This window comes from Podarcis vaucheri (genome assembly GCF_965113315.1).
Source record: "Podarcis vaucheri genome assembly, chromosome: 15".
NCBI lineage: Eukaryota > Metazoa > Chordata > Lepidosauria > Squamata > Lacertidae > Podarcis > Podarcis vaucheri.
Window position 1 is genome coordinate 15,742,465 of NC_138753.1, and position 21,195 is coordinate 15,763,659.

The window sequence follows — 21,195 nt, forward strand, 5'->3', positions numbered from 1 at the left end:
CCGACGCTACCTTCGCCACAATAAGGCGGAGGAGGAAAAGGCTCGTTCATTGGCCCTGGTTGGCGTCTGTGGGCGGAGCCAGGAGGGGAGAGCGGTTGGTGCGCAGGCGCAGAGCGGCCATTGCTTCTGATAGCAACTGCGGGCTCATCTCCGTCGCCATCATGTCGATCTTCACACCCACCAACCAGATCCGCCTGACTAATGTGGCCGTGGTGCGGGTCAAGAAGGCAGGGAAGCGCTACGAGATCGCCTGCTACCGGAACAAGGTCATGGGCTGGCGGAGCGGCACGTAAGTTGACCGGAAGCGGGGGCGGGGCATGGGCCGAAAACGAAGAGATTGAGATTGACAGATAAACAGCCTCCCAGAGTTGTGTTGACCTAATGGTTAAAACAGAGGGTTTCTGGGCATGCACAGAGTGCAAGGCTAAATTCTTGTGCCTGCTTACCCACATAGTTTTTGATAGTATGTATTGTTATATTGATCGTTTATTACCCACCCTTCAGCTAAGGTTCCAGGGCAGGTAAACAACATTAAAGCTCAATATTAAAAACAGTTTAAAACAACATACAGCTTATTAATTAAAGTAGCAGCAGCCAGTACTGTCGAAGCAAGCGTAATATGCAAATGCCTAATCTCGGTATGGTTAAAACTGGAATTCATATCCGCAAGTGTAGTGGTTGGAGCACTGGACAAGGACCTGGGAGACCAGAGTTCAAATCCCCATTCAGCCATGAAGCTCACTGTGTGGGAGCCAGTCATGGTCTCTCAGCCTAACCCACCTCACAGGGTTATTGTGAGAATAAAAAGGAGAAGGGGAGAACTATGTACATGAGCTCCTTGGAAAAACAGAGGGGATATAAATGTAATAAAGAAATAATAAGATGCAGTGATGATCACCAACTTAGAGGGCTTTAAACGAGGGTTAGACAAACTCACGGAGGATAAGATAGCCAGGGACTACTAGCCACAAAGGCTATGTTTTGCATCCACTGTTGGAGACAGTATGCCTCTGAGAACCAGTTGCTGGGGATCACAAGTGGAGAGAGCACTGCTGTTGCACTCGGGTCCTGCTTTCCATTAGGGCATCTGATGAGAACAGGATGCTGATCTCATGCCTTTGGCCTCATCCAGCAGAGTTCCTCTTAGGCAGTTTTGTAGTAGTTGCCACCTTAAAGTGCTGACAAATGACTGACTATAATGTTCTTAGTATTTGCATCCAGTCCTCATGTGATTATTCTAGAATGTGCTTTACTAATTGAAAATAAATATTTCTTAGGGAAAAGGACCTTGATGAAGTCCTGCAGACACACACCGTCTTTGTGAATGTCTCCAAGGGCCAAGTGGCAAAGAAGGAAGAGCTGGTCAAAGCCTTTGGTACAGAAGACCAGACAGAAATCTGCAAGATGGTAGGCTCTCAAGGTGTCTGTTGGGAGGCAGATAGCCTCCCCTCTCTTTCTCTTGTTAAAATGCCTTTGGGTCATCCTTTAATGCCACAATGAGTACGCACAGCGGTCAGGCCAAGTTTGATAGTGATGATGTCAAGCAACTTGGTTTGAAGTCAAATTGTGTGGGCAAAGGCATCGTGTTTTGCAAGACCTGACAATCACATAATTGGCGGCATCAGCAACCCCCTTTTCAGCCAGCCAGTCCCCATCTGTACCTGTTCCACATATGACATCGTATGTGGCAGGTATAGGGCTAAAATGGCCTCATGGACTAAATGGGGAGAACTGGTAGGCCAAATTAGGCCCATAGGCTAGAAGTACCCCCACCACTACCATAATACAGACTTGCAATTTTCCCTCAAAAAATTCAGGCTAGTCATTCTTCCAGGGCTTGCTTCCTGGGGTAACCTGTCTAGCTGTACTTGAACATTTCAGAAGACTGGACCAGATTTTTGCATCCTTTGAATCAGAAAAAGGCAGCATCCAAACACAAAGCTTCTCTTGCTTTCAGATTCTGGCCAAGGGAGAGCTGCAAGTGTCAGATAAAGAGCGGCACACGCAGCTGGAGCAGATGTTTCGTGACATTGCAACCATTGTGGCAGAGAAATGTGTGAACCCAGAAACAAAGAGGCCTTACACAGTCATCCTCATTGAAAGAGCTATGAAGGATATTCACTACTCAGTCAAACCTGGAAAAAGCACCAAGCAGCAGGTAAGTGACTCCCACAGGAGACCATCTTATTTCTAGTGGTGTGCCATGCTAAGCTCCTGAATCACTTTTATTTTTATTTAAGAGTATTTTATTTTAGCCTTTTGGGGGGCAAGCCCATAGGAAGTACCCATATTCCTGCTCCAACTTCTCCAGGTAGTTACCCTGCCTGAAACCCTGGAGAGCCACTGCCAGTCAGTGTAGACCAAAGGTGACCAAAGGTTGAATTTGTATAAAGCAGCTTCTTTTGTTATTAGGAACAGTGCAGTGATCTCTCTCTTGCTGCTTCTGAGCTGGGGAAGGAAGCCTACTGGAAGTGATTTACCTTCTACTCTTCCTGGGGGGGGCAAACAGTAGTCACAGTTAACGGGGCTTAACTAGAGACAGTGATTAAGTAGTTAAGTTTTGAACTAGGACTCAGGTTCAGTTCCCTGCTAGGCCAGCCAATCTCTCTGTGTCAGGTTTGTTGGGAAAAGGGGCAGAGGAGAGCTGCAGGTGCCAGGTGTGAGTTAGGGCAGCATAAGGATGAGATATTGGACGTGGACCAGGGAACCAGTGCATTTTGTAATTTTATATATCATGGAATTTTACATATCATAACTTTGCTGTTATTTTTATTGATTGCAGTCTAGTAACGATTCATTGTAATTGTTCAGAATGAATTTCTGTTTAATTATTATTTGCTGATATTTTGAGAGAATTTTATTGTGTAAGGTTACATTCTAAATGGATTACTGAATGTTTCTTCACTTGATATAAGTTATTTATTTTAAAGTCATGTTTTAAATTATGGTTTATTGGCTTCAGATCAGATTGCTATAGGATGTGTGATCTTTGCTGTATATTTTGTACACTGGTACCTCTAGTTGCGGACACGATCCGTTCCGGGGAGCCGTTCACACCCCAAAAAGTCCGCAACTAGAGCGGCACTTCAGCGCGAGCGCGGAGCGCAATAGAGCGCTTCTGCACATGTGGAAAGCGCACAGAACGCTTCTGCGCGTGCGGCGAAACCCGGAAGTATACACTTCTGGGTTCGCTGCGTTTGCAAGCTGAAAAGACACAACATGTACCTAATGCAACACGAGGTATGATTGTATTCTGTGTGGCTTGTAAAGTGTGAAGACCTTGCTTTTGAAGTGTCAGAGCTCACTGTCCCTCAGTTGGACAAGTAAGCCTCTTGATTTTCCCCACAGGCCTTGGAGGTAATCAAGCAGCTGAAGGAGACTATGCAGATTGAGCGGGCGCACATGCGTCTCCGCTTTGTCCTCCCCCGGAAAGAGGGGAAGAGGCTGAAAGAGAAGCTGAAGCCCCTGATCAAAGTAATCGAGAGTGAGGATTTTGACGAGCAGCTGGAAATTGTAAGTCAAAGAGACATTTTCTGGAGGGGGGAGGGGAGGTAAGTGATTCCTCTAGGATCCCTGATCACATACAAGGAGCCATAGAGATGGGGAGTCACCTTTACAGCCTAGCCATTTGCATCTTGGCTTGTGAGGGGGCCCAGTGGATTCAGTAGGACCCTCTGCTGGGTAAATCAGTGTAAGATTGCATCCATAGGCCATACCAATCAAGGAACGGTTGTGAAGATTTTTAGCAAATAAATGTTAGAAGAGCCCTGCTGGATCAAGCTTGTGGTGCATCTAGTCCAGCATCCCATTCTCACAGTGGCCAGCCAGGTGCCTGTGAGATACCAGCAAGCAGGATTTGAGCCCAAGAGTCTCCTGCGGTTTCCAGCAACTGGTGTTCAGAAGCATTGCTGCCTCCAGTTGTGGTGGCAGAGCAGAGGCATCACTGGGTGTCATAGTCACTATTGGTGTATTCCCTCACCTGGTGCCTGCCCTTCAGGTGTTGTTGGACTACAATTCCCATCAGCCCCATCTAGTCCGTCATACTGTGTGAAATTCACAGCTGCTAAATGTGGGCGATGGATGGCTAGTGGCTTAGATGACTTGAATTCCCTTTGAAACACATTTGAGGACAACTCTGCAGGTGGCTGAATGGAAGCTCCTGCTTGGGCAGAATGGAACAGCCAGAATGGGCCTCTTGTCTTTTTTTGTGGGCTTCTTGGAGGCATCTGGCTGGCTGCTGTCAGACACAGGGTGGAGGGCTAGGTGAAGCTACCTGGATCTGACCCAGCCAAGCATTTCTCCATGAGACGCAACCTGATGCAAATGCCAATGTTACAGGTGTGCCTTGTGGATCCAGGCTGCTTCCGGGAGATTGACGAGTTGATCCGGTGTGAGACTAAAGGCAAAGGGACCCTCGAGGTGCTCAGCCTGAAAGATGTGGAAGAAGGGGATGAGCGCCTGGAGTAGCCGCCGACCAATCCCATCCCAACCCCAGCAAGAACTGTATTAAAGGCTCCCTCGCGTCGCCTGTTTGTGGGTTGACCTTTGCTATTTTCCCAATTCTTGTTTGAGCTTTTCTTTGGGTGTTAATCCCACACCAACATTGGTGAGTGGTTGCATTTTAAGGCAACTTGGAGAATAAGAACCTTCTCATTTGACTCGAAAGGTGCGAAGCCCTCCCTAGTCGGGTTGGTTCTGCTGGGACTATTTCCTCGTTCTTTGAGTGCTTAGCTGCAGGGTGTCGAGGGTCCACAAAATGCCAAAACATCTTTCCTTAAAGACTGAAGAACTGCAGCAGGCCGCCACTTGTCAGAGAAGAAACTGACCATAGCCACTAAAAATAGACAAATGGAAAAGCAAGCATTGGCAGGCCTGATCCTGCCACAGCCTTAGTATGCAGCCCCCCTTCCCAGTTGCCTTTTCATTGCCTGCTGTGAAGGACAGTGACAAGAGAATGTTGAATGTGGTGTGTGTGCCTTGGAAGCAGCTTGTGGGTTGCTGGGCCAGGAGGAAAATTTGTGTGCCCAGCCTTCTGCAGCTGGTTTTGAGTTCCAGCAGCCCCACCGTATGCTTTTAGTGGCTGCGGAGTCATTGTTTATGTTGTGGGACCCATCAAAGCACTGAGCAGACACAGAAAAGCCAAGCTCCAGAAATAATTGTTCAGATAATTTATTTTGGAAAAAAGAAAATTATATTTACAATAACTTAAAATATAGAAATCAGTATTTATTTCATAGATCAGCCTCTTGATCTAGCAAAAGGCCCAGTGGGCTCCAGTGACTCTCTACCCTTCCCTTGAGTTCTTTCCATTCATTGTACCAACTGATGGTTTGGCAAATAGACCACACAGGTGAAGACAATTTAGGTGCCAGGTAGAAATTGCCAGGAGGCCCTTAATTTCCTGTAGATAAGTTTGGGGTTACAGTCAGATTCTCCCCCCCCCAAAAAAAAGCATTTCCTGCCTGAGTTCATGTCGTTCTCTAGCACTCTGCAGAGAACGAAGTGCAGACTCTTTGCAGGCACCTCTTTGGGAGCTGCTGCACCTTTACCCTCAGATACTAGACACTAAGAAAGAGAACTTTATAAGGCAAGACATTGTTTTTTCCTTCTAATGTTGCAATGATGAGATGCCATGAAAGTATGTTTTATGCATGAAACAGGGAAGAGTCACCCTGATGTCCTCCGTCCCCCATCCCTGTTATGGGTGCTGCTGAATAGGGAACACCTGTGGGCCTCCATATGATGATGCCGTGCTTGTTGGTCCCGTGAGCCTCAGCCATCATTGCCGAGTAAGGTCAAAGATGCAGAGAGTTGTCCAGCAACCCCTAAAGGGTTGCAGTTTCTCCATCCCTGCCTGCTCTTAAGGAACACAGACACAGCTCCCCAGCTTTTGGAGGGGGGGGCAGACGCTGGCTAGAAAGAGAATTGATTCCTCCACATTGCATTGTTTGTGAGTGCAGAGGGGAGCTTCTGATGAGAGACTTGTGTTATTTTGGCCTTTGCAAAATATAAAATGCAGAATCTTCGCATTGGATACTGACATTAAAATTAGCTTTCTGCTAACTCCTCTTCCTCCGTCTTTTGTTCCAAGCCTCTTCCTTTGTGACTGTTTACAAACCCTAACCCTTGACTGAATGGCTGATACGCAGATTCTAACAAAGCAGTTCCTTCCCTGTGCATGTTTACTCAAGGACAGGTCTTGGTGTGTTTCTATAACCCTAGATGCTTACTCCCAAGTAAGCCCCACTGAAAAGAATGGCAGTTACTTCTAAGTGGGCACGCATAGGATCAGCCTTCTCACAATCTGGTCCCCTCTATGATAGGGGCTACAACTCCCATTCCAAGAAAGATTTCTAAAATGTGTTAAAGCCCACATCAGCTTGGGAATGCATATGGCATAGTCGTGTTAAACCGCTTTTAGTTAACTAGGAGATTTTTGCATTTCAAGTTTTGTCCCTTAATTCAAAGCCCTTTGTCATCTTTTAATTTTTTTAAAGTGGCATTAATAATAGCTGCAGAATTCTCTACATTCATCACAATACTTGTGAACATAACCATCCACACAGATTCCTAAATGCACAGGACGTGATTCAGTTAAGTTCTGATTACAGCTCCATTGCTTTTCAGTGGAACACGGAGCTGGTCACAACAAACAGCCTTCAGTTCTTAGAAGGTAAGTCCCACTATGTTCAGTGGGACTTATTTCCAAGTAAGCTGAATTGCTGATTTAGTCGCAACTAACTTTAGCCAAACTGGGGCCATACCTTAATTATTATAGAACTGTGCGTAAGTGTACCTATTGAAATGCTGAGTCACCACTAAATACATGAAGTTTTATTATACCTTCAGGTTGATACCTGAGGTGTGGTGGAGAGCCCTACCCACCTCACCTCTGGTGCATCCAGTATCACCAGATCTGCTTTTGAAGACAAGGAACACATCCTTGGAACCAAAGTAGGGCACAGATGTGGCAGGTTTCTACAACAGTCTTTCTAGGATCTGAGAGTAGCCTTTAGGCTTCCTCAAAACAAATGTTGACCAAGCTGCAGACAGTCACCTTAAGGCGCTTCAGATATAGATCACATCTGTTTTGTGTTGTTGTACCTGAGTGGAGACAGAAAATTCTTATTTCAGCTTGAAAAAGCAGTTCAAGATTTGGAAATGAAAAGACAGAAACATTTTTTGAAAGCCACAGGTAATGTTATGTACACAGAGATAGCCATTACATGGCTTTAAGGAAGGGATGGATGAGGGATGGAGAATCTGGGGACCTCTGGATGTTGTTGGACTCAAACTCCCATCACTCTTCAGGTGGCATGGCCAGTGTTTAAGAATGAAGGGAGCTGACGGCCAGCAACATCTACAGCTAGCTTGGGAAGCCTTTGGCCCTCCAGATGTTGCCAGACTACATCTACAAACTACAAGTGTGGCCAGTTGCCAGGGATGATGGGAGTTGTGGTTCAGCAACATCTGGAGTGCCGAAGGTTCCCCACATTTGATCTCATGAAACCAACAAGTTCTCCATCCCTGGATTAGCCAAATCCATAGAGGACAGGCCTATCAATGGCTGTTAACCACAAGAGCTACAGTAACTGGAACCTTCATGTTCAGAGGCAATATACCTGAGTGCTCATGTGCTGGAACCACACAAAAGGATGAGCCATGATCTTCAGGCCTGACACATGAGCACTCGGCAGCACCTGCCCAAAAGCTTTCATTGGAAATAGTGTCACACTCCATGGGAATTTGCACCCTGATTCTATGCACCAGGTTTTGTGTGAGGTCAAAATAGCACATAAGCAGCCCAAGAGAGCAGCTGGCAAAAAAGACACAATTTGAACCAGGAAGTGTAGAAGGTCGCCAAGCTCCGTTACCTTAATGTGCTTCCTTATTCCTGTGCCCACATTACTGGCAGCCAGGGCATCTGTCTCAAAAGAGGGTTTTTCCGCTGGCATTCTGGGCAGAGAGCCGTTGGTCACGTTGAGTGGGCACGGCACAAAAGGCTGCTGCAGGCTGTCCAACAAGTCCACTTCAAAGGGGTTCATCCACAAAGGAGTCTTAGAAAAACAACACACACGTTGACCATTAACATCCTGCTAAAATCAGGGTGCATCTATACTGCATCCATTTTGAACCATTTTAGTCTGTTTGATTCTCATGACTCCCTGCTCAAAAATAGACTCCAGGGAACTGTAGTTCTGTGAAGGCACCAAGCACTCAATTTTCTACAAAAGAGATGCTCAGCTCCTTCACAAGCAGGCTCAAACCCTAGAAAGTTTCTGCCAGTCAATGTAGATGCTACAGAGCTTGATGGACCAAGTATCTCACTGTGTATGGCAGCTTCCTGTGTTCAAAGAGTAGGGAAGCAAAAATAGGAACAGTATAAGCTGCCTTATACGGAGTATAAGACCTTTGGCCCATCTAGCTCTTCATTGTCTACACAGACTGGCAACGGCTCTCCAGGGTTTCAGATAAGTGAATTCCCATCCATACCTAGAGACGATAGGGATTAAACCTGGGATCTTCTGCATGCAAACCTTATGCTCTACCACTGAGCTATGGACCTGTCCCTTTAAAATGACTTCTTACCCTAATGTTCAAGGATTCAATGGTTAGGTCTCAGCCAGGTCCTGCTAGGGACCAGGTTGGTGTCTTTCCCTAGAATGCCACCCTCAAAAGCACATCAGTGCCACTAAGTGCCACAGAGAAGAGGCTGCAATATTAGTTCTCAGTATAAATGCAGCTGACATTGCTAGATACTTAAAAGGCTCAGGTCAAGGCACTTGGCACAAATTGACTCTGAGCATCTTAAGGCAGTATGCAGCAAGGTCTCTGCAGTGCATCCCAGTCACTCTAAAAGCAAAGCTTTTAAAATGGTTAAGAAGAGCAGGGGAAGTGCAGGCGATTTGGGGCCCAGTGCAAACAAATTCTGGGATTAAGCCCCATAAGCTACCACCAAACTGTCCCTGGGGGCTCACTTAGCAGCAGCTCAAGAAAAATGCAGATAATTGCGCTCACTGTCCCTGCTACATTACCAGCTCAGAGCTGGATTCTACCACCTTCCCAGTGATGCCAGCTGATGGACTGATGAGCATGGCTTGGGGAGCGGGGCTAACCTTTGTGGGCTAGACCCCCTTCATGTGTCAAGATTGGCCCACAGACCAGAGGTTTCCCAGCCCTGTGGTAACAGGTTACTGAGCTATAATTTGCATACAATTTAATTATATTTTAAAATTTGTTTTTAATGCTGTGTTTTAATGCTGTAGCCTGCCCTGGGACCTTAGGGTGAAGGGGAGGTAATAAATAATAATAATAAATAAATAAATCTTGCATTTCATTCCTTTATGGTTTTACTGCTTTCTCTCACAGACAATCCTATCTCTTAGAGCCATGTGCATAACAGAGAACGACACTTTATAACAGGGGTATCCAACAGGTAGTGATCGATCGCGGGGTGATTGCGATCCAGTGATTGTGATCCCCCGATGGCTCCCCCTATTCCAAAAATATATTTAAAAAGCTCAACAACTTTGGGTCATCCTCCCCTAAAAAAAAGCTCAGCAACTTTGACAGGTAGATCACTGCCAGTTATTTTATAGTGGGAGTAGATCGCGGTCTCTTGAAAGTTGGACACCCCTGCTTTATAAGATGCACAAAGTGGACTCTAGTCCACAAGACACAATTTGTTAAGGTGCCGCAAGACTCTTCTTGATTTTGCTGCAACAGGCTACCCCTCTGGAAATTAAGGATGCCTGAGCTGTTCCTGTTTTGCCTGGCATCCTGCTCGCTGCAGGCAGCTCACCACCATCACCATCACCACTGGCAACAGCCAAGCACCAGGCCCAAGAGACCTCTGGTCTGTTCCAGCTCAAGCCTTTCCAAATACATTAGAGCAATCTGGGAAATAAAACACTTGGCTGCAGTCCAACCTTGCACATCTTCCCCGAGGAACGGCCCAGCGACCCAAGGACTTCACTCCAGTGCGAGAGGAAGCCTGCGTGTCTCTCTTCGACTTTCAGGGCGTGGATTTCGGACTTGAGTTCTTTCAGCCGATCCTCAAACTTCCTGCTCTTATCCAGGTAATCTAATCTGGGTGGTGGTGGAGGGGAACAGACAAACACAAAAAAGTTTAGGACTGCCTGCATCTGTCTGTTTGGTTGACAATATTTGGTAAGTAAAAGGGGAGGACAAAAGTGTGGAGAAAGTGCACTCCCACTCTTAAAATCATAAAGTTGAAAGGGACCCCAAGGGTAATCTAGTCCAACCCCTGCAATTAATACTAATTGTGTAATAATACAGTTGTACCTCAGCTCCCAAACACCTTGGGAGTCTAACATTCCGGCTCCCGAACGATTGAAAACGGAAGTGAGTGTTCCAGTTTTCAGACATTCTTTTGGAAGCCGAACGTTCGACAGGGCTTCCACAGCTTCCAATTGGCTGCAGGAGCTTCCTACAGGGCAGGAAGTGAATCTGAATGTCAGAAGCTTCAGGGCAGACAAAAGGTGGAACTCCTTGACAAAGAGCATTGTGAAACTAGGGGATTCTCTGCCACAAGATGTAGTGACAGCCACCAACTCTGACAGCTTCAAACAGGTGGGTAGACAAGTTCATGAAGGGGATATTGCTGTCCATGGCAACTAGACACAATGGCTGTGTTCTCCCGCCCCGTTGGAGGCAGTATGCCTCTGAGTATCAGTTGCTGGGAATCACAAGTGGGGAGAGTCCTGCTGCTGCATTCAGGTGATGCTCACAGGCTTCCCTTACGGGGTCCTTGCCGCGGGATCACATTCATCCAGTGCTTTACCAACTGCACTGGCTCCCGGTGGAGCACAGGGTCAGGTTTAAGGTGCTGGTTTTGACCTTTAAAGCTCTATGCAGCCTAGGACCCTCATACCTACGGGACCGCCTCTCCTGGTATGCCCTGCGGAGGACCTTAAGGTCCACAAATGACAACATTTTGGAGGTCCCAAGCCACAAAGTAGTTAGGTTGGTCTCAACTAGGGCCAGGGCCTTTTCAGTACTGGCCCTGACTTGGTGGAACGCTCTGTCACAAGAGACTAGGGCCCTGCGGGACTTGACATCTTTCTGCAGGGCCTGCAAGACAGAGCTGTTCCGCCTGGCCTTTGGTTTGGACTCAGTCTGACCCTTATGTTTCCCTCCCCTTATGGTTTTGACTTTTAAAATGAGGCTGCATTTTAAATTGCATTTTTTATTTTACCTTATTTTTTCTTATTATGTTTTTACTGAAATTTTATTCGTGTTAGCCACCCTGAGCCTGGCTCTGGCCGGGGAGGGCAGGGTATAAATAAAATGTATTATTATTATTTATTATTATTATTTCCAGTTCCTACCTCTCTCGCTCTATCTCCAAGGAAAGCCTCTTCAAGTCAATGTCCCTTAAATCCAGTTTTATGGATACTTTGTCAGGGCAGGCATCCCTGGCATCAGCAGAGGAGGGCTGGGTGCCCTTGGCAGCATTCTGGTGACAAAACAGAGAGGAAGGGTTTGAAACATCATCTGAAACCCGGAAGGCTTTTAGGCAGAACAGTTTTTAAGGGGACAGTAGTGGTTATGGCATTCGACTAGGACCTGGGAGACCAGGGCTCAGATTCCCCACTCAGCCATGAAGTTCCCTGGGTGACCTTGGTCCAGTCACAGTCTCTCAGCCTAACCTACCTCAGAGGGTTATGGTGGGGATTAAATGAGGAGAGGGTAGAACAGTGGACCACACCTTGAGCTCCTTTGCAAAAAAGTTGAGATATAAATGCAATAAATAAAAATACACTGAGTGGGCACAGAACATCTAGGAAAGACAGTCTTGGGTGATGGAAATTCTGATTCAGACTCATAATGCCCCATCTGTGGCACTTGTGCCTGGAGCCTGGTGCCAAGTCCAGGGACAGGCTCCAGTTCTGGCCTGCAAAGGGGCTTTAAGACCCACTAGATGGACTGAGACTGGCTTAGGAACATACAAGCCACCTCAGCCACTTTGATCTGCAGAATTGGCCTTTTGCCTACTGTCCAAACAAGTTAACTTCTTGCTCAGAACTCTGACCACACACGTTGGCTATAAACACTGATAAGAGGGAGCAGCCAGGTTGGCTCATTTCATAAAAATTGCTTAGAGAGCTACCTGCATATTTTGCTTCATAAAGGTAAAGGTAAAGGTACCCCTGCCCGAACGGGCCAGTCTTGACAGACTCTGGGGTTTGTGCGCCCATCTCACTCAAGAGGCCGGGGGCCAGCGCTGTCCGGAGACACTTCCGGGTCACGTGGCCAGCGTGACAAAGCTGCATCTGGCGAGCCAGCGCAGCACACGGAACGCCGTTTACCTTCCCGCTGGTAAGCGGTACCTATTTATCTACTTGCACCCGGGGGTGCTTTCGAACTGCTAGGTTGGCAGGCGCTGGGACCGAGCAGCGGGGATTCGAACTGCCGACCTTTCGATCGGCAAGCCCTAGGCGCTGAGGCTTTTACCCACAGCGCCACCCGCGTCCCATTTTGCTTCATAGCTTTCTTCTAATATTGGCTACAGAATTACTTTTTAAAATGAGAACACTGACATTCTGACATGAATGCCAGCTGCAGCGAGCATTTTAATAGCCCAGCAAGGAAAGACGTTGGAAAAAAAAAATCTGCATTTTTCTATGCAGTATAAGAACTTGTGGCTATTGTGGAAAGAACTGCACATAAACTGCATGTTTCCAGGGGGAGGATGGAGGATCCAGAATGCTTTTATGTCATCTGGTGGGATTGTATTTCCTCTGCTTCTGACTTAGATGATGATTTACTAGTGGCTTCCAGCAAAATATAAAAACACAATAAAATATCAAACGTTAAAAACTTCCCTATACAGGGCTGGCGTCAAATGCCTTCACCAGCTCAGGAAATAGGGATGTCTCAATTTAGATGGTGAACAGCCATTTCTTTCTCTTATTATTTATTGCTTGTTTGCTTTGTATATGGTATGATGTAATACCCTGCTCCCACACTTTTGCATTGTTAATAATGGTAATAAAGGAAATGTTAAAAGAAAAGAACACAAAATCTTGGGAACCTGCCCAGGGGGGCAATAAAAGCTGTTGCAGGCACCTTAGCAAACCCCACACTTCCCTACCAGGAGCAAAACTTACAGAAGGAGGATTGAGCTTGCCAACATCCTGGAGTTTCTGTCTGGCTTTTTCCTCTGCATTTCTGGCTTCCTGCAGGTCCTGTTTCAGATGTTCAGCTTCCTTAGCCCTGCCGAGCAAGAACCACCACCATCAGTGCTCAAGCAACCCCATAATGCTAAACTGATGCACTGGAAATTGCCACAGGCCTTACCTAATTTTCAATGCTTTCATTGATAAATATTCATAATTCTGTCAGCTGCCTAAGTGGTGCATAATTTGTATGAAATAATAATAATCTCAAAATACATATTTTATCACCAAGTTATTTAAGTACATGTTTTATCTCAATGTATGCCTTTCTAGATATGGTTTACTGGGAAAACATGTGTTTTTAATGCATTTTGGTACATTTCTTGGAGCCAGGAAGAGAGTTGCAAAATTCGAAGAAGTGCAAAATCCAAAGGATAATGACATTTCAATCCATGTATTAGTCTGGGAGGTGAGAATTAGTGCTATTCATTTTAAAAAAGCAGGCTGGGTCAGCTGAATTAATCCTGAGAAAGACATCGAGCTGAAAGAGGAAATGGGAAAGAGTGCCATTCTTCCAAATTCCTCCTTCCTCTCTATGTACTTTTCAAGGGGCCATCACAAACAAACCTGATCAGATCTGAAAGAAGGACTCGAGGAAATGCCCTCCAAAGACAGAAAAACGTGTTGGAGGCCATCCTAAGCAGCGTCCAGCCAGCCCCAGAAGCCCCAGTGCCCACTGAGCATCCCGCCCCAGGCCTCATCACCTTCGGTCTGATTCTTTCACCAGCTTCATGGCAATCAGTTCTGCCTCCCGCATTTTGTGCTCCATCAGAAGCTTCTCTTCCTTGGTTTTCAAGGCGGCCATCTCCAGGCGGTGACGCTCCTGTTCAGCCTCTGCGGCATTCTGGGCCAGGAGCTTGGCCTCCTCCTCAGCGATCTGGGCCTTCTCGGCCAACAGCTCTGCCGCTGCCTCCGAACGGCGCTGAAGAGGGATTTTGTATTGAAAAGATAAAATACACTCAATAATGATGAGAGACCTGGGCGGCGGCATTCAGGAGTCACACTGGGACTGGAGCTGCCAGAGCCTAAGCGCCCGTAGCTGCTCCTCTGCCTGTTGGGCAGTGGCGTAGTGTGGGGGGTGCAGGGGGGGCCAGCCGCACTGGGCGCAACATCTGGGGGTTAGGGTTAGGGGGCGCAAATCCACGGGTTAGGGGGCGCAAATTACTTGCCTTACCCCGGGTGCTGACAACCCACGCTACGCCACTGTTGTTGGGCAATTGGCATGGCGATTGGGGGAATCAGTGGTGGCAGATAGTGGACAACGATCACCTGCTCACCCCACCAAAAGGTCAATAACTCATGGTGATCGCCCAAACTTACGTTGAGCCACCAATTGTCCAGATTTTTACTTCTTGAAATATGGCAACCCTAGGCCCCATTGCCATGGCAATGCTCACCAAAGCCTCATTGGCTTGCCGGGCCTTGTCTTCCACCTCAAAAAGGCGCCGCTCCAGCTCCTCCTTCGCCCGCTCAGCCTCCTCCCGCAGCTGCTTCTCCCTGGCCAGGCGCTGGTGCTCCATCTGGGGAAATGGGCAAGGCTGACCATGAGCAGAGCCGCCTCGCAGGAACATTGTGCAGCCCCCTGAGCCAACAGCTACAATGCCCATCTTGAATCTTGCCTCTCCCCTACGAACACTACATTGTTTATTCATTTTATACCGTCTGTATGCCAGAATGGATCCCATGCTACGAACTGTAATATATCATGAAAGCCTTCTTGCAAATAAGTCCACAAAAGGTGGTTGCCATATTTGACTTCTTTCAGTTTTTCTGTTCCCGTATTCTTCCAACCAAGATGCCCCATGTGGCTCCCACCTGCTCATTTTACCCTCCCAACCACCCTGTGAGGTAGGCAAAACAGAGAGAGAGAGAGAGAGAGAGAGAGAGAGAGAAAGGGTTGGATGGAGGATATGACCTTCTCATGGTCAACTAATGAGCTTTCCGGCCCAGGAGGCAGCGGGTAGAAGCTTTGCAACAACGTTTGAAGCAGATGTTCCCCCAAAAGCTCACCTTCTTCCTTGCTTTCTCCTCCCGAGCTTGCGCTTTCATTTGCTGGATCTCGATGGGGTCCACTCGCCTCCTCCTCATAAACAAGTCGTGGTTTCCGATGAACAGCTGCATGATCTGCGGGAAAGGAAGGCAAGTGTAACCCTCGCTGGATCCCACATCATCCAGCATCCTAATTTTCACAATGGCCAGCTGGAGGTACATCTGGGAAGCTCACAAGCAGGGTGCAAATGCAACTGACTCCCCGCCCCCCATGTTGTGATCCCTGAACCACAGCCCACATAGGACCCTGAGGAAAACACAGGCTGCCCCATTCAGTGGGCGAACCTTAGCACCTCCTATTCTGGTCTGAAGAGGTTGCCTACCTGCCTTCCTCAGTCAGAGGATGAGTCTCCACTAACATCACCATCCCTTCCACATCATGAAAGCCAGGGCTTCCTTGCAGACAAGGGCCCTTCAAGACAGCATAGCCAGCTCCTCCGAGGAAGTGCTGTTGCCGGTTACGCAGTGTTCCCCAACCTTGGGCCTCCAGCTGTTTTTGGACTACAACTCCCATCATCCCTCGCTAGCAAGACCAGTGGTCAAGGATGATGGGAATTGCAGTCCAAAAACAGCTGGAGGCCCAAGGTTGGGGAACACTGGGTTACAGGACAGGCCTCAACACTCTGCTGAGACAATGTCTCCAAGCGCTCGGCTCGCAAGGCCCACTGGGAGCTGGCTGTGGTCCTGACTTTACCAAGCTCAGCAAGCCCAGAAGAATATAACATAAGAGCATCAGAAGAATCTGCTGGATCAGGCCAAGGGCCCATCTACTCCAGCATCCTGTTCTCACAGGGACCAACCAGATGCCCATTGTGGGAAGTCTGGAAGCAGGATTTGAGCACAAAAGCACTCTGCCCTCCTGTGGTTTCCAACAACTGGTATTCAGAAACATGGCTGCCTCTGACTGTAGAGCCAGGACATAGCTCTCATGGCTAGTAGCCATCAATAGACCTCTCCTCCATGAATTTGTCTAATCCTTTAAAGCTGTCTAAGCGGGTGGCCATCATTGACTCCTGTGGGAGGGAGTTCCATAGTTTAACTATGCACTGCATGAAGAAGAAACTGGTTTGACAGCTTTTGCTTCCCCTGTGAGACCCAACCCTAATGGCACACAATACCCTGTTGGTGATCCTACAGCCCCGCCATTCAGAGGTGCTTGGAAGCTCAGTTGAGCTAAACTAGGGTTGCCATACGTTCGTCATTTCCTGGGCATAGCTGGGATTCGGTCATCGGAAACAGTGTCCGGGTGAAAAGCTCAACAACTTTTGTGTCCATATCTTCACTTTTTGAAATATGGCAACCCTAACTAGAGATCCATCTAATTCTGCATTTATTGAGTTTCCAACAGCCATCATCCTGATGCCCCAGGGAAGTGCACAGGCAGGGCTCAAAGGTGATGGCCATCCCATTAGACCTCACCATGCATGTAGTTCTTATTGCCCTAAGCTCTGACTAAAGCCGTGGTTCCCAATGTGGGACACATGCCCCACAGGGGGGCAATTTGATTTTTAAGGGAGGGTGCACTTCGAGAATGAGTTATTAACAGTAAATGGCCTTTTAGGCTTCCTCCACATGAATAGGAGTTCACATTTTGAATAATAAGAATTATATGTCAATGGGTGTGTGTGTGAGGATTTTAGAGATGCTTAGGTAGGGCATGGCCAAAAAAAGGTTGCGAACCACTGGACTAAAGGATCCTGATGAGACAGCGAGACAGAGGCCTATGTGACCACATGCTTACAGACCAATTCTAAGCTCATGACTCCCCTGGTGAGCTTGAATTTACCTCTGTCCCTCCCATCCTTCCATAGGCACCAAGAGACCAGCTTCGGACACTCCTACAGAGGGAACCACCCTGAAGGAGACAGCCAAAAGGAAACCCTCACCTGTTTGTTGACTTTTGGCTGTGAGGAGAAGAACTTAAAGACTTCGGCCTTCTTGTCAATGGGCTTAATTGTGAGCTAGAGAGAGATAGAGAGCAAAAGGATTTACAGGTGATCTTCATCACTTCATTCACATGCAAAGCCTTTATGTGACTGAAGCACTGCTTTCCCATAATTAGATGCAAGTGGAATAATAAAAAAGAGGGTCCACACAGCATTTACCATAGACCAGTGATTCCCAAAGTGGGGGGTACTGCCCCCTGGCGGCTCAGTGGGGTTACCTGGGGGCACTAAGAGACAAGGGGGTGCTGAGCCCCTCTGAACACGCTGATCGCTTATTTATGATTCACCAGAACGAAACACTTCCCTCGCTTCGTATTTGAAGTTTTACTTTTCTTACTGCTTTCCAAGCTATTTCCATTGGTCACATTCGTTTGTACTTTCACAAGCCACAAGATAGCCAATTATCGGTAATAATAGCTCCTGGTTTTCTTAAATTTTTTGTTGCCATGCGTCTGGGGTATGTGAAGGTTTGCACATGTTTGGTGAGTAGTTATATATAAATATTTTATGCCATAAAATTCCTACACCCTTACATCTTTGTGTGATAAGAATTTACTTCTACACCATCGGTTCATTACACAGGTGAGGGAACACCTTTTTTAAAAAAAACATGAGACCAAGAGACTAACAACAATCTCAGCATCCTGTAGCGCAGGCATAGGCAAATTCAGCCCTCCAGATGTTTTTCGGGACTACAACTCCCATCATCCCTGACCACTGGTCCTCTTAGCTAGGGATGATGGGAGTTGTAGTCCCAAAACATCTGGAGGGCCGAGTTTGCCTATGCCTGTTGTAGGGACCTGGTTAAAACTATTGCAAAAATATCCCTAAAACCAGTGCATACCCCTAAACATTTTGTTAATCTTTGTACTTTTGTCCATTTACTGTATTTATTTCCCCCGATTTGAACTATAAAATTGTGGTTTTCTTGAGTCAAAACAAGAGTACCCCTAAACATTTTTTTAGAAAAAGCACTGCCTAAAACTAGAGGCCAGCCCTGCTAATCAGCTGCTCAGCAGAACCGCTAGATAGAAAGACTGCCATGAGGCACGTTAGAAGAAAACTTATATACATAGCACACAAAGCGCTATAAACTTTAAAACATTGTTCTCCCTACATCAGGAAAGGTTGCAGGTCATGGGATGTAAAACACGTATACTGTAGCTCCATACTGATATCTTCTCCCCCACAATTACTTTGGGGTGCCCCAAAGCATTTGCTCTCAGCTTTCTCACTTTAACCTCTGTTACCTTGACAGCCGTGCCTTCAGTAGGAGCTATTGACATTTCAATCTCCTGTCTTACTTCCCTGTTCCCAAAACATGTCAAAGAGCTTCAAGGAGAGATCAACAACTCGGTGCTAACTCAAAACAGGCATAGCCAAACCTCCTGAGTGACCATTTCATTTGTGCCTCTCTGTGGTCAAATAAGGAGAGATGGAATGCAGCGTATGAGAGCCACAAAATGCACACAAAAATCAAGCCTAATGCATTCTACCTAAAAGGTTAAATGCAATTAATACTGCAAGAGTTAGAACAAAATATTTATCTATATCCAGTATTCAACTGAATAACACAATTTTTACATCAGTCAGAAAGCGTAAAAATATTTTTTCATGTTATATATTATTTGCTGAATTTTATTGTGTTATTATCTTCCTTAGTGGGTCATGCAAACCACTTTTCTGAATGATGCTTTTCCATAGGATAGGGTAAGGGGCTCTGAGGATGAGTTTATGGAACCAAGGGGACAGTGGCCAAAAAAAGGTGGGGAAACACTGCTCTAGACTATCCTGAAGTGTATATTTCCATAGCTGAGATCCTTCTATCAGTTGCCATACCTTCTCAGCTGTCGGTTAAGTTCTTGTGGAAAAGTGTAAAATTAAATGAATTTCATAGACAGAAGTGGAGCCAGAGCATAAACTCTGGCTCCGGCCCGGTGGAACGCTCTGCCTCATGAGACCAGGGCCCTGCAGGATCTGATTTCTTTCCGCAGGGCCTGTAAGACAGAGTTGTTCCGCCTGGCCTTTGGCTTGGAGCCAATTTGATTCCCTCCCTCTCTTTCTTTTTTCTTTTCCTTCTCCTCCTGCGATGAGGCTACATTTTAATATTTTAATGTTTCAATATTTTAATGTTGTATTTTTAATTTTGTTTTTAAGTTGTAATCATTTAACTTGTTTTTATTATTGCTTGTAAGCCGCTCTGAGCCCGGCCTTGGCTGGGGAGGGCGGGGTATAAATTATTATTATTATTATTATTAAAAGCAAAACCTGACCTTCTCCAGTTCTGCCACCCCTTAATAAGGACACACCTACCTACCTCTTTCTCACTGTAGGAAATGTTCCTGATGCTGCTCCATTCAAAAGATTTGTTCGGAGAGAAGCGGTTGTTGATGCTGTAGACATGGATCCCTTTGGCATCGACGCCAAGCAGAAAGTCTGTACAATTCTTCTTTTGCTGCAGGAACAGATGTTGGAGGCAAATGTCCAGAGTGAAGAAAAAAATCTCTTTAGCCAAGGCTTGACTGATTCTCAGGCATCAGTTCTCAGACACAGCCTGAGAATGGGCCAAGCAGGAGGCTCAAAGTTGGCTGCTGGAGCCTGAACCCAGGTAGCAAACTAAGTGAGGCATCACACACAAAATTAGAAATCACACAAGTGGCTTCTTTCAAAGAAATTGCTGGGGATTCCATCCAGATTAGAGCTGGGCCATAGGAGTGAATCAGGAGCCTTGAACTAGGTGTTAGAATTGAAGAAGCATCTAGATCACAGGGAAACCAAGATTCAGTACAAAAGAGCACGATGGAACACAAGTCACACCAGGGATCAGGTAGACCTGGTGGTTCAAGCAAGGCTCAGTGGCAAAGCCATTCCTCACATGCTCCTTCCTACCCAATGGGAGCCAAAGGTCAGCCTAGGTGGAATCATTCTGGAAGTGTTTGGGACTTTTTAAGTTTAGGGAAAAGGCAAATAGGAGGTGTCATGACAAAGTATCAATGCATGGTATGGAGAGAGTGTACACAGAGAATATTTTCTCCCGAGTACATCCAGCATAGAAGAAAAAGAAGAGTTTGGACTTGATATCCCACTTTATCACTACCCTAAGGAGTCTCAAAGCAGCTAACATTCTCCTTTCCCTTCTGCCCCCACAACAAACACTCTGTGAGGTGAGTGGGGCTGAGAGACTTCAGAGAAGTGTGACTGGCCCAAGGTCACCCAGCAGCTGCATGTGGAGGAACGGGGAAGCGAACCCGGTTCACCAGATTACGAGTCTACCGCTCTTAACCACTACACCACACTGGCTCTCATCAAAGCTGAATGTTGGAAGATTCAGGACAGATAATAGGAAGGGCTTCTTCATGCAGTGCAAAGTTAAACTATGGAACTCCCTCCCACAGGAGGCAGTGATGGCTGCCAACTTGGATGACTTGAAATGACGACTGGGCAAGTTCAAAGAGGAGAGGGCTCTCGATGGCTGTTAGCCATGATGGCTCTGCTCTGCCTCCACAGTTGGAGGAAGCAATGCTTCTGAAACCAGTTGCCAGAAACTACACAGGGAGGGGAGTGCTCTTGTGCTTTTAATCTGCTTGCTGGTTTCCCATTAAGGCATCTGGATAGTCCCTGTCAGAACAGGATGCTAAACTAGGTCACCCATTGGCCTGTTCCAGCAGGTCTTCTCCCCTAAGAAGCTGCAGTTGTGCAGCTAGCCACATGGGGCATTGGTTCCCAACAGGAGACACTCCAATGCTTTGCCCCCTTGCTGCAATCCAGATCTGGATGGACCCACGCAGGCCTGCTATTTGCGTTTCCAGTGGGAGCCTTCCCCCACCCCCACGCAAAAAAATGCACAAAGCAGTCACAGGAAGCTTGATCTGGACTGACACCACAGCAGAAGGCCATGGGTGAAAGGACCCCTATTTCAACCACTCTAGGGCCCTGATCCAATTTGGAGAAGAGGGCTCATACTGGCAATTTACTCTAAAGATGTAATCTATACACTT

General features: G+C 46.8%; 2 protein-coding genes across 5 annotated transcripts in view; one reads left to right on the forward strand and one right to left on the reverse strand.

Annotated features, from left to right (window-relative positions):
* The first annotated feature begins 74 nt into the window (after window positions 1–74).
* SBDS (SBDS ribosome maturation factor) lies at window positions 75–6,061 on the forward strand. Its single transcript, XM_082201578.1, has 5 exons — window positions 75–289; window positions 1,278–1,407; window positions 1,958–2,158; window positions 3,349–3,513; window positions 4,339–6,061. Exons 1-5 carry the CDS (start codon window positions 162–164, stop codon window positions 4,465–4,467), a joined length of 753 nt encoding a protein of 250 aa, XP_082057704.1. The 5' UTR covers window positions 75–161; the 3' UTR covers window positions 4,468–6,061.
* Window positions 5,154–21,195, reverse strand: part of LOC309520044 (merlin-like) — a 30,623-nt gene continuing 14,581 nt past the window's right edge. For 3 of the 4 annotated variants that reach the window (XM_082201422.1, XM_082201421.1, XM_082201424.1), the window contains 9 exons: window positions 19,515–19,652; window positions 17,138–17,212; window positions 15,213–15,326; window positions 14,600–14,722; window positions 13,907–14,124; window positions 13,134–13,239; window positions 11,352–11,479; window positions 9,930–10,089; window positions 7,111–8,057 (listed from right to left, as the gene is read on the reverse strand). In XM_082201422.1, the coding sequence (XP_082057548.1) occupies window positions 7,608–8,057; window positions 9,930–10,089; window positions 11,352–11,479; window positions 13,134–13,239; window positions 13,907–14,124; window positions 14,600–14,722; window positions 15,213–15,326; window positions 17,138–17,212; window positions 19,515–19,652 (1,512 nt within the window). In that variant the 3' untranslated portion in view covers window positions 7,111–7,607. The other variant, XM_082201423.1, reaches the window with a different exon arrangement.

What these genes read in the sequence shown, in the direction of transcription:
- SBDS (XM_082201578.1), top strand. Translation starts at nt 162, where the DNA reads ATGTCGATCTTCACACCCACCAACCAGATCCGCCTGACTAATGTGGCC. An exon ending in ATGGGCTGGCGGAGCGGCAC is followed by an intron (nt 290 to 1,277) that starts GTAAGTTGACCG and finishes AATATTTCTTAG; the next exon opens with GGAAAAGGACCTTGATGAAG. An exon ending in GAAAAAGCACCAAGCAGCAG is followed by an intron (nt 2,159 to 3,348) that starts GTAAGTGACTCC and finishes TTTTCCCCACAG; the next exon opens with GCCTTGGAGGTAATCAAGCA.